Raw genomic sequence first — 13,729 nt, 5'->3', positions numbered from 1 at the left:
TAGAAAAGTTTTCCAAAACATAAGTAGACTATGTGCTTCACCTTATAGGACTGGAGTAGTCAAATAATTAGAAAATGCACTGAGTCCATGAAAATAGAAGTCCTGTATTTTTGTCACTAAATTTCTCCAAATCTATGATTGTCATTTTGAGTACAAAGAGGTATGTAAAACAAAAATATTGAAGGTTCTTGCAGAGAGCACTCTGTTTCCAAATTCAGCACAGTAAATGCTGTTGCTCTGTATATTTATGTCTATATAATATTTAGAGATAATGGAACAGGATTTCTATAAACCAAGGACTGTTATCTAGGGGAAATTCCCACTAATGTCTCTTCCTTCCTGCCAAAGTTTCAGCTATTCCAGAGAGAGCCCATTATTTGCTGAGATAAAGTTGAAGTCTAATACTCTCACCCATCAAGCCATCAGCTGGAGAGATCGCCTCCTGAATTCCACTTGTGTTACAATAACATATTTTAATGAACAATGGAAAAAAGCTGCAGACTGAATAAAGAGACTGCTTTAAATTCACTTTCACTTAGGGCAGGGGATGGTTTTATTCCTTGGTAGTCATCCTGTAAGATAGCATGGTTAAGTTTACAGGTTTTTGTTGTGTTCTTCAGGAGATGCCTGTCATAAAAGCTCTCTCTCCAGCATGCTCTTCTTTTCCTTACTCTATTGAAGGATCTCCAGATTTCCTGTTTCTGTCTGAGAATCTTGTCAATCATTCCTCCTCTTAACTGTTCATCCTTATGGTTCTGGATCATGGTCATAGTACCCATGGCTGAAGAGGACTGTATGGTTTCTAAATGGTGAGCTATGCAGCAGGCATTTAGTATCCCTCTAGCAGATTAATAATTCATTCCCAGTAGTGAGCTGAGTAAATTGTATCCATATCTAGCTCCTAAAGTTGCAGGAAAATAACCTTTTCTTTAACTCTTGTTTTAAACACAAAGTTAAGTGCCAGACATATGGCATTTTTTCACCAAAGCTCCTTTGTGTATATCAAGACACTAATTCAGTAACACAGGTCTCTCCACCCAGTCAATCTTTTATCCATTTTATGCTATGACTTCAAACTGAGACGACATTAAGTGGCAGCATCTATAGGGTGGAGAAATTTAAAAACTTTTCTGCTCACCTGTCTCACCAGGGCTGAGTAGAGGTAAGGATCACCTTCCTCAGCCTGCTGGCAATGCTCTCCCTAACACACCGCAGCACGCTCTTGGCCTTTGTTGCTGTGCATTGTTGGCTCTTGGTCACCTTGGTGTCTACCCGGAAGGACTCAGCAAAGCTGCTTTTGAGCCACTCAGCTCCCAGTGTGTATGGGTGCCTGGGTTGTTCCTCCTCAGTGGCAGGACTGTGCACTTAAGTTTGTGGAACTTGGTGACATTTGTATCTGTCTGTTTCTTCAGCCTGTGAGGTCCCTCTGAACAGGGGCATGCCAATTTGGTGCATCAGCCACTCCTTCCAGATTTGTATCATCTGTAAGCTTCTTGAAGGTGTACTCTGACCATAATTCAGGTCATTAGTAAAAACATTAAACAGTATTAGCACAAGTATCCACACCTGGGGTACACCACTACTGACTGGCCTCCAGTTTGACTTTGGGCTACTGATCACACAGTGGGCCCCAAGCCAGTTTTCAGGCCACCTCACTGTTCTCTTACCTAACCCATACTTTGTCAGCTTATTTATGAGGATTTTATGTGAAACCGTGTCAAACGCCTTGCTAATGTTGAGGTAAACAACATCCACACCTCTCTCCTTGCTCACTTAGTTACCTCATTGTAAAGGCTATCAGGTTGGTTAAGCGTAACTTCCCCTTCATAAATCCATGCTATCTACTCATGATCACCTTCCCATCCTTCATGTGTCTGGAAATAGTTTCCAACGTAAGTTGCTCCATCACTTTCTCAGGGATCAATGTGAGGCTGACTGGCCTGTAGTTCCCTGGCTCTCTCTTGCTCTTCCTGAAGATAGGAGTGACATTTGCTTTCTTTCCATCTTCAGAAGCCTCTCTCTATCACCATGAAAAAATAGCCTCACAATGCCATCAGCCAGCTGCTTCTGCGCATGGTGCACAAGATCCATGGACTTAACGTATGTCCAGTCTGTTTAAAAGTTCCCTAACCTGATCCTCCTCCAGGAAGATGCCACCGAGGCGTTAGGATACCAGGTTTGACACCGTCTGTCACTCCAAATCCCACTTCACTGGCACACTGCATGGAAATAAGCATTTAATTTCAAAATCTTCAACAAAAGGGTCTGTTATTTCTTTGTTATATTTGTGCTCTGCATGAGGATGAGCATGGAAATGACTGTCATTGTTCCCAGTTTATGATGTACCTTGTTACCGTGTTCAAGGATACCATCATATCTCCAGGCCAATTTGCTGCAGGCAAGAGTTAATCCTCTTGTTGGTCTTCCTGCTTCATCTTATCCTCACTGCTTTTCACTGTGATCAAAGAAACTTATTTTTCTTTCAAAATGAGTTGATTTTTTTCCTTGAGTTAGTGAGCATAGAGGACAACATGCAGCAATTCTTGTGAGCAATTCCAAACGGGCAGATCACAGAGATTCGTTTTTAGTTCTTTCTACCTGACAGCATTAGTCAATGTTAATGCTTAGTGCTGCTGTTACACAACTGGAAGTATACGTTTCCAAAGTGAAGTGGTTGTAAAGTTTTCAGTACACTTCTGTTTTTCTGCTGCAAGTGTAGAACAAAAATACAAGGCATAAGGCAGACCTTATGATAAGGCACTAGCCATAAGAATATCTTAGTTTGAGGACAAAGATATTGAAGTGCTTACTTTATAGCTATTCTGCAAAATATCTGCTTCGAGTGAACTCCTCGGAAACATGTCTCATAGTGATAAGATCTGGGTGGGGTGGACATGGCAATTGTTTGGAGTGAAAAAAAAGCTTTGGATTTTGAGAGAGATCATAAAATCACAGTTCACTTGAACACATGCACAGTGGTGAATACTAGCTGAATGCTGAATGCTGTATATATTGTAGGTGAAAACTCCAGCCAGAGCAATGCTGCGAAATGCAGGTTAATCATTGGGCAAGGGAACTGAATTACTCCCAAACGAAACAGTTGTCATCTTCAGTAAAGAGGAAGGAAGGCTTTAAGTGTATCATAACTGCAGAGATGATCTGAATTCAAATCCCAGCTTTGATCAATCATTCATTGGGATTGGCAGAAGTTTGGAGTAGAGGAAGAAATGTTCCTTGCCCTGACTTGTGGTCTACACTTGCAGGTTCTCCTTTCAGGAAGGAGGACTAACTGGACAACATGCCAAATGTGTGAAATGGAGGAAGCCTCCCACATTTTTTTAAAAAATGAGCCAGAAATGTAAAATGATCCGCTCTTGTTTCCTCTTGTAAAGCTAATTCCTTGAAAGCTGCATTCATTTAAAGTGACTGGGCTTGATTCACTGAGCACTGGTATCTTTGGATCAAGCCCAAGATTTCTTCCGTGCAGCAAAGGATGAATAAGGTCCACGACTACTGTCTCCTACATTGAACACAAGTTTGCCTACAAATACTATTTCAAGTGGGCTGAGGGGGACTCAGCACCTCTGAAAGGTAGAAAGAAAAATAAAATAATGATTATAGCAGAAATTATCAGTAGTTTCAGTTACCCCAACAGTTATGCATGAGAAACAAAATTCCAAATAAAGTCTTCAAATTTTCAGTATCCTTCCTGTTCCTTCTTTTTCTTCCAGATTAAATGAAAAGGGGCTGTTTAATGGCTTGGACTTGTGTACAGGTTTGCTGCATTTAATAATTTTTTAGGATTATTGAGCTGAAAGTTACTGAAGTTCTTTACCTGTATGCAAATCTACATTTTAACGTCTCAGTTTAAAATGAGACATGCATGTCTTTCACACTTCCATATTTCAAGAATTGCTAACATTGTATTGTTCAAACTCTCAAAAAAAGAAAAAAAAAAAAAAAGCCATTTAGAAATCTTTCTCTCATGCAGCAAGAAGGCTGGAGTTAAAGCTGGATCATTCACCAGAAGAAACTGTTACACTGTAGCTCACCAGCAGTGCAGGTGTGGCTCTCCTACATCAGAACAAGATTTTAGCCAATCCCAGTGTGACATAGATTTGGAAGCAGAAACAGGTAGATAGCAAATTTGTCACTAAGTTGCACTTGTTGATTGCTGGTTAAAGTTAAATGATGCAGTCATCAAATAAAAATTACCATTAGAAACACATTAACTGTGAGATTAATTCAGAGGAATAAAGTGGGACTTGCAAACAGGATTTTAAGAATGAATTTTTGTAACCGTAATGGATGAAAATACTAGCAATAGTCAGATCTGCAGATTTCACGTGCATTAAGTGGCTCATGCAATTAAGTCTTTATCTCTCCAAACTGCACAGATATGAAATTTGTCTCGTTAATGCTGGGCTACTTTAGGCAATTGAAACAAATGATTGCTGTGCATCATTTGGGGGGATTCAATGCTAGTATCTTAAAACATTTAGCTATACAGTTGTTACCATTAAACATAAATACACAGTGTCATTTGTCCTTCAGGCTCTAGAAAAGCAGTGACAGAACAGAGAGGAGAGAAACTGTGATCTCTAACTTCTGTACGAGTTCTGCTTACCTCTTGTTGAACGATGCCTCTTTCAGGCTGGAGAATCTCATTCATCTCCAGACTTCTTTTGACTTTAGGGCAGCAGAAGTATAAACATGACATACATTTGTGCTCCCAGAACCTCAACCAGTCTTGGTAGAGAAACAAAAGCTTGGTTTGGGGTTAATTTAGCACATCTTCAGAATTACCTGTTTTAGCAGATCTTTTATAAACCGCAGCAGACATGCTCTAAAGTAGGAAAACAATGGGCTCAAAAAGCAATCATAAGGATGTAGTTTTGTCCTTTTTATACAAACTGCATGCAATATGACTAGCTTGCTTAACTTCTCACGTGCACTTTCCAAGCATATTTTAAAATAGTCTCAGTCCCTTTTGTCAGCAAAGAATTGGGAAACAAGAATTATTGTTTTGTTCTTCTCCTGACAACAGACCATTCTAAAATCTACACGAAGCCTATTTTAACGAAATACAAGTAACAAAGTAAAAGTTAACAGACTATAGACCTTCATCAAACAGCTTGATATCCTTCACAGTGACCTTACTAATACAGAGGCCCTGAAGTACTGTGTTGTTTCAACAGTTGAACTTTCTCCTTGAGAGAAAGTTGAGATTCCCATGAGATCCTGGGTTTAATTCCACTGTAGTAAATTCCCTTTCATTTCACTAGCAAGGAAGACTGGAAAGCAGCAGCTCCCTTTGGCTAAGGCTGTTCTGTAGACTGCTCAATACTCAGCCATTTTCCAGGCTATGGTCTCCTGAAAATACAAGAGAAGCTCTTGGATCATAGCTATGTTTGCAAGCCTGAGTTACCTTTTGAGTATGCAAATGCAGGAGAGGCAGTAGAAAAAACAAGAAGTAACTGCACCTCCACAGCATGGACTGCCAAGAGAATGAGCTGCAACAAAAAAACAGACTCTGTTACCTTTTCTACCCCACCTTAAAATTTCTCACACCCACTTAATATAATATCACTACTCCTTCAGTTCCTTCCATGTTACCATGACTTATCTTTAACTATGTACCATAGAAACTTTTATTTCCCTCCAGTTTCTATACTGCCACTGCATTGCTTAGAGATAGTCCTCATCCTGACCACTTAGACCAGCAACAGCACCTGTCCTCTAACTATCGACTTGGCTTCTACCTCTCACTTCCAGGTGATCCAAAATAGATGGCTTAGGGGCTGTGGTTGGTCTCAGTGGCACAGGTTGCTCTGTAGGGGAGAACAGGATCTGTTTAAGAAAACAAGTTTAAACTCCATCATTTATGTGCCTCTACTTCACATTAGCTGACTGCAGTGAGTGCTAATTCCTAAAGTTCCTTTACTGCCTCCTACTAACATATATTAACATCATGTCAAGGCCAAAGTAATGGCTTGTTTCCAAAAAGCATAATACAGCCAGACACTGCAAGAGGATATGTGCTTTCTGCTAACATATCTACCTGATTAAAGAAGTGCAGAGTGGCATTGTTTCTTTTTCCTCCTCACATATTTCCATGTGCTACAGCATGTATGAATGGATTGTCCTTGAGACAAGCGTGCTGCTTATCTAAAAAGGAAAGCCTGCTGTCAAGAGTTCAGGGCACTTGACATATAAAATTAACCTCCAGCAAACAGAGTTATGAAAAACCATGTTTAATGCTAGGGTTATATTTGCATATTGCAAGACAATTTGTTTCCCTGTTGTAACTAATTTAAAAACTCATGCATGCCATTGTGATGGGTGTTAAGTTAGATGTGAATGCTGATATGTATTAATCAGCAGTTAACCACCTACAAAACTGATGTTCCTGAGGGGAACACTTTAGAAATTTCATGGGGTTAGACAGACTTTCTGATTCTTTCCAAGTACCTTTAGAAAAGACAAAGGATGTAGTCTATGGGCCCAAATACATCGACATACCCACCTGAGGACTGACCATAGGCATGCTCATTGGCCAGCCCAGTAGTCAAGCAGCTCTATTAGCCCCATATGCACAAAAGTTAGAGTAACTCAGTAACATACTTTACTCTTCCTGTCATCCTCACTTTTAGCCCAGTTTCTTTCGCTGGCAGTCTGGTTTTGCCAGAAGGTTGTTTCCAATTCCTCTGCTCTGTAATAGTGAATGCAGGCTGAGATTTAGAATCCTCTTGTTTGTAGATCCATCAACATAAGCAGAGGGCTAGATAGCAAGAGATGGGCTCGTGCATGGTATCCTGCTATGATATCATTGCTGCTTGGTGGCAGGGACAGACAATTCTAGTGCACTTGTGCTGTTCAGTAATCAGAGGGATGATCAGATCATATAGTTTTTAGTTCACAGTACAGAAAACTGATATGACCTACTTTTAGGAAGACTCATAATCTAATAACATGAAATGTAAGGATGAAAATATGGAAGGTTGGGCTGACAGACACTTAAATATTAGTAAGAATAAGCCAGAATAGTGAAATCCTTTAAATTTCAGAGTCTAGCAAAAGATAATATGTGATCAGTGGGATCAATAATCAAACTGTGTCACTTAAAAGCCTTCCAGATAGAAACAAGTCTAAGCTCAAACACTTATTACACATAAACAAGTACTTAAATGTTTGTTGAATCATAGACGCTATTCTTTATTTCTTCAAAAATGAAATTATAAAATGAAACACAAAACAAATAAGTGAGCCTGTTGAGGCTGCTATCCCAACCAAATTTTGACTTGGGTAAGTACGTAACTCCTCTCTTTTGGCATCAGCAAGTCTTTGCAACCTTCTTGTATTTGTGGAGTATTGCATATTTAGGCTGTCTGCTCTCATCCTGGGGATAGCTACCTTGTCATGGCAGATGTAATGATCAGTAGGCACGAGCTAATTCTTCAACACATAATGAATGCTGACCTGGCCAGTTACACATACTGCAAAACCAGTGTCAGCAGCAGTCAGTACGTATTGCTTTGTGTTTAGATACATTAAACATGGAGACATGATGCATTTCTTCTCAGTGACCTGTTTATGCCCTGGGGAGTGGCGTTTAAGTGAAAAGATTAAAAACACTTCTAAGCTCACAATAATTATCTGAAGAACCACAGCCTTGACTGAAATTGTTTAACACCCCCACCCCTCAGAAAACTGAAAGACACTGGGGAGAAAAAAAAAAAAAAATTAAGGATAGGCCATGTTAGATGTAGGTTAAATGAGCAAGAGAACAGGGTTATCCACAAGATAGGTATTATGATAATAGTACACTAAGTATTCTGATATTAGAGGGGCCTATACCAGCAGGCTTATAAAGGTTAACATGCAATTGGAGTGTGGATAATCACTGCCTCTTCATGTCTAAGAAAATGTTCTCAAAAATGAAACGTGAACAAAATACATGTGTGTATTGTGATCTAGAACCAGACCAAGTAAATACCTTATATTCTGCCTCCTTTAAGCCTCAAAATGGAATTTTAGTAGTGTTTCGTCCTCACACTGTGATTTTGCCTCCAGAGAATACTTTCAGGTTAAGTTCCTACTTGGTTTGGCTTTCAACTATATTGGGAGAGGGTGGGGTGGGTGACATGTAAGGAGCAGCTCTGGGTTAGTGCATTGAAATCTGCTGTAGGTGACACCCTCTGTCCACATGGCAGTAGATCTTGGGTGTAAAGGACTTCGTCTTTGAAATCTATACCAATCAAAGGCAAAAGGGTTTTCCTACAGAAATTAAATCAAAGTAGGATCAACCCATACCCCATTTCCAAAATGATGCTGAACATTCACATTTCTGTGCTTCTGTAAAAGTCACAGATCAGAGAATCACAGAATCATTCAGGTTGGAAAAGACCCTTGGGATCATCGTATCCAACCATCGGCCCTACTCTACAAAGTTCTCCCCTACAGCATATCCCCCAGCATCTCATCCAAATGACCCTTAAACACATCCAGGGATGGTGACTCCACCACCTCCCTGGGCAGCCTATTCCACTCTCTGACCACTCTTTTAGTGAAAAATTTTTTCCTAATGTCCAGTCTAAACCTCCTCTGTTGCAGTTTAAAGCCGTTCCCCCTTGTTCTGTCACTAATCACCTGTGAGAAGAGACCAGCACCAACCTCTCTACAATGTCCTTTCAGGTAGCTGTAGAGAGTGATGAGGTCTCCCCTCAGCCTTCTCTTCCTCAAACTAAAGGTTTAAAGTCATTCTGGGTGTTTGCATCTTGGCAGAACTACAGGACTTTCAAATGCTACATTGTCATCAGTTATATTTAGTCAAGTGGTAAATAAGATTGCCCTTTATTTGCAATTCTGTTTATATAGCTGAGTGCTGCCTTTTCATTTATTTCATTAATTTTTTGTGTCTTTCTTTGTATTTTTTTCCTGATGTTTTCTTTTAGCTTCTGAGTTTTGAGACCCCCCCCTGAGTGATGTGGCATTTTGATCCCACTGAAGTCGTAATAGCTCTGGGTGCAATTTATTATTGCAACAAGTTTTCAGTCTGTTTCCAATTGTCAAACATAGAGAAAAATTGTTTCCACTAAAGCACATGAACTAATGGAATAGTTTGCTGGATTGTGGATGGCTTTGGTCTATACTGGATTCAGCTGGTTGTTTTGTTACTGTTTACTTCATATTTCTATTACTGTGTGCTGGGATGCATTGCAGCCAGCAGCTTACACGTGGATTAAATAAATAAGGGAAAAGATGATAGCACCCTGAGAAATTAGCAGAGCTGCACTTTGAGAAGGGGATGACACTTTCTACCTACTGTACCTAGGTGGAGGACTTTTTACTTGCACTCTCCCGCCTACTGGAAGATGCCATCATTGTTCCTATTTTGCTGACGGTGACCAACAGCAGTCCCCAGCTCCAGATAACTGTTCTGATGCATTGCTGGATGGACGGGATTTGCACTGCCCTGTAGTCCTGCTGACACAAAAATGCCTTTAAGATCCTGCCTTTCCCATCCTAATCTACAAAGGAAACAGGAAAAAGGAACTTAAACTCCCTGTACTCAGACAGCAATGAGACTGTTCCAGCCTGCGCCAGTGCTACGATTTCTTGCCTGAGTTGTAAACAGCGTACCATGCAGGAGAAGAGTAACCGGTAAACGTCTACCCCGAGAAAAGGATACTCCATGAGCAACTGTAAGAACTGGATGGATATATTTTGGAAAGCATGGACCCTTTAGCACATCTAGTTCTCTATGGATTCAGCCTGATGATTTCAGGTAAGCCTTTGCTTTAATATCTACAGCCGACCTGATGCCTTTCTTGCTTCTCATGCAATGTGCAGACGAAACACATGACTCTCTACTCCAGCACTTTTATCTTTATTGTTTTAATACTTGTGTTTGTTTCAGTGAGTCCACTTACCTCTGTGCAGCACTCTTAGAGGGAGTGAGGGCAGGACTGTGGCCGAGCTATGGGGGAGGATTTAACTACTTGTAGAATCCGATGCTACCTCTTTTTAATAGTTGAGTTATTTGTTGACATATACACACACTGCAGCAGGGTTTCTCTTCTGTCTAATGGTATTAACTTTTCCATAAATCTCGTTTCATTGAATTCATTGATGTCTTTCCCCAAGAATATCTGCTCTATATACAGATTAAATGTTGACTTTTTCTGTGACTGACTTTATGAGCTGGCTGTGCAGTAGAAAATGTTGACATTTATAGGTATTCCAGTGATTTTAGACAAGATTCCACAACTGGAATCTAGATGAAAGTCAGTGGACAAAAAGGGCAGAAAAATGCACATTATATAAGATCAATTAATAACAGTTCAAATACAGCTAAAGAACAATTCAGTATTACCAGCAAATGTCATTAGTTCAGGGAGTCAGAAGTTAGTCATAAGAGACACCTGCAGAAAGGTATGCAGTAAAATTATACTAATGCAAATTTAGTTTACAGTATTCAGACCGTTATCATTAGAGATGTTTTGCTGAAGCTGTCACAAGCAGAGCCCAAAGGAAGCCTGCGCTCTTGCCATCTGGTTCTTAGTTGCTCAGCATTTGAGTATTGCTTTCACCATCCATATTTTGATTGTCTATACAGTTTCTTCTGGAAAACATACCAAGCAAAATCTGTAAAAAAGAAATAAAACTCACACAATAACCTTAGACTCTTGACTCACTCCTAACCATTTAATTAAGACATGCATAAGTTGTTCTAGTCCATCTCACAGTAAAAAGGTAATGTGCTGTAAAACTGCAGATTGTACTGCAATGAAAACCAGAAAGTATCAAGAAAAGGCAGAAGTCCTCATTGCCATGTAACTTGCTTTACCATTTCCAGATCTTCTTGATTAGCAGCATGTTAATAGCTAAGTGAATTATTAAGAAATGAGTTTGAGCTGTTATTTTTGGAGTCTATAAAAGGCTAGAGATTAAAAAATGAAAAAAAAAAAAAAAAGTGTGTAAAATCTGTTGAATGCATGTTTATAAGTATTCTTATCTAGCCAGTGCTGTAATGGGCTGCATATTGTTTACCAATTCCTCTTTTGTGGCTTAAGTTTCTTGATTGCTTAGCTGCACATTGATTCAACCTATCTAGCCCTCAGATCACTTACAGCTTTTCACTTTAAGGAGATACCTGGGTGGTGTAAGCATTATGGATGGAGAAAAGAAATTCTAGTTACCCCAACTCTTTTTCCTTGTCTCTCCTGTTTCTCTACGTGGTAACATACTCGACACAGAAAGCAAGCAACATTCATTAAGTCACAAGTATGAGAGAAAAACAAGCCGGCTGCAGAGATTATCTATAAACACGGACAATGCAGACAGCTCAGTCCTGAAGAGCTGTCAGTCACTGCCTTTTCCACAGGGGCTGACCAGTGAGGTGTGTGCTGTAGTCACACCCATCTCAATAGATCTGTCAGCTTTCCCGCTTTTGTTTGAGAATGATATCATGTTTCCTGGGGCGAGCGGTGGAAGACAATGTGAGCCTGCTTTCCTCTAGATATTGCAGGCGGAGTTCAGGAAAGCAGGAATGACATTCCCTGAGCAGGGGAGGCTTTACACTCGGTGCAGACAGTGAACTGGCTTAACCTTTTCCCCAGTGACTGTGGGCTTCTCTGGGTGTGTTGCTGGGTAGGCACAAAATCCACTCCACCCTTTTCCAAGGTGAAGACCGTCAGCTTGGCTCCTATTACAAGAAATAGCCTTCGATTTAATGTCTTTTTTTTTTTTTTTTTTTTTTTTTTTTTTAGTAGAGTACTCCATTTGCAGCTAGAGCTAAAGGTCTGATTTGGAAGTTAACATTCAAAATATACACAAATGCTCACTTTTACACTGTATACAGGGTCTCTGCTTGCCATAGCAAATGTTCAATTAAACTGACAAGGGGTTGAATTTACTCCTATTGGGATTCTTGAAACTAGACTGAGCATCACCACATGTTTTTCTTTTGGTTGACTCTACTCCAGTCAATATTTTGTAGAATCAAAATGATCCTGGCATCCATCCTGAAGTATAATTCAAACCCCAAGGCTGTGACTAGGTATGATTTGTTAAGTCCTGACCAAAGAAGAGTTGTAGACTCACCTATTCCCTTGGAAGGCTGAGGACAAAGCCAGTAATGAGTGCCAGAATTTGGCTTTTGCCTCTTAGCAACATCCTCAGATGGTCTGGAAATTTGCTTGAAGCTTCTCACAGTGGGCTAACTCTCACAAATGTTCATGTGTGAGCCTTATTTTAGCAAGATGGCCACCGTCAGTAAGAGATTTGTGTAAACCAGCAACAATTAAAACCAATTTCAAGCACATGCCTTTGACTATTTCTGTCAGGAAAAATATACATTGCCAAATGTCTCCATTCTTCAAGACAGACAGAATCTTCTGTGCTATAGCTCTGCTCTACCAATAATCTTAGATCCAGTATGTTTCTAAAAATACTGGGGTTTTGGGTTTGTTTGGGGTTTTTTGTGATTTAGTTGTTGGATCCATATATGGTAAAAGACTCAAAGGGTTATATTAGCCTCTTAAGAAAGGGTAACAGTGGAGCTAACAGTGCAGTGGCATTCAGTGGCAGCTCTCTATCATCCCTGTCGATGGCTGGTGAGATCAGTAGGTGTTATGAAAAAAAAACATAAATTGTGCATACTATTATTATGTGACTCATTTATATATTTAGAAAGTTAGAGCAGCTTTTAACACATATTACCAGACACATAAGCACCATTATGATGCTGTAAGCTTTTCAAAATTACAAGTTGTAATTTTTAGACTGGAAAGTTCTAATAATTCTGCTTCAAGACCTGTTTTTCTCTTGTGAAGGTTAACTTAACCTAAAGAAAACCTGAATTAACCTCTGGTTAATACATGCCTGTGACAGTGAACACGAATGTCATTTTTCCCATAATTAAAGGAACTAGGTCTGTGTGAGTATCTTCAGATATGCTGTTGTCAGACCAAAATGCCAACCAAACTTCAAACAGTCTGTCCTACAGCTGCAGTGCTGGGGCTTTGAGCCTCCACAGGCAAAGAGGTGGACACAAACCACGTCTGTGATTTTAATCTCAGGTATTTTAAAACTATGCTGAGTAAACATTACACTGACACACAGTCTTTCAGACATATAAATTATCAAACTACTAATGTGAATTGCAAGAGAAATTTAAAAATGGATTTCATTCCTTGTTCCTGAAGTGCGTTTGATTTGTGAGACCCTGCAACTGCATCTGCCTGACACACACAAGTTATGTAGCCAAAGGGAACAGTACCCATGTGCCTCTTTCATGAGTCTGAAATTTACATGGAATTTAGACTCTTCTTGAGATGTAGCCTTCATCTAATCCAAAAATATTGGGCCTGACACAGGAATCACTTTGAATCTCTGACCTGTTGAATGTTGGTATTACTGCACAGTTCTGTTAGGATGGTCGTGACTACGAAATTGATGGATCTGTCTTATGGGGGAGAGAGCGAGCTGTTCTGTTTTAGTTACATTGTTGGCTATATGTTTGCAAAGAAAAAAGTTCCAGCTGTGACCTAATTCATCACACCCTGACAGCATCTGGAAGCCAAAACCAATAGCTTTAGCCTGTGCAGGCAGCTCTGTGCACCTACCCTAAGTGGAATTACAAAAGTGGGCTGATTCTCTCCAGTTTTTTTTTTTTTTTTTAGCTTTAGATTTTGCTTTTGGTGTGTGCCTGGTTCAGACCTAGTGA

General features: G+C 39.8%; 1 protein-coding gene across 2 annotated transcripts in view; it reads left to right on the top strand.

Annotated features, from left to right (window-relative positions):
- Positions 1 to 9,183: 9,183 nt before the first annotated feature.
- TEK (TEK receptor tyrosine kinase) overlaps positions 9,184 to 13,729 on the top strand; it is a 44,248-nt gene continuing 39,702 nt past the window's right edge. Inside the window, exon 1 of one of the 2 annotated variants that reach the window (XM_074855322.1) lies at positions 9,184 to 9,787. In XM_074855322.1, the coding sequence (XP_074711423.1) occupies positions 9,736 to 9,787 (52 nt within the window). In that variant the 5' untranslated portion in view covers positions 9,184 to 9,735. The remainder of the gene's footprint in view (positions 9,788 to 13,729) is intronic. The other variant, XM_074855321.1, reaches the window with a different exon arrangement.

This window comes from Strix uralensis, chromosome Z, assembly GCF_047716275.1.
Source record: "Strix uralensis isolate ZFMK-TIS-50842 chromosome Z, bStrUra1, whole genome shotgun sequence".
Lineage (NCBI taxonomy): Eukaryota > Metazoa > Chordata > Aves > Strigiformes > Strigidae > Strix > Strix uralensis.
The sequence above is the reverse complement of the archived record's forward strand: the minus strand, read 5'-3'. Positions and strand labels throughout refer to the sequence as shown.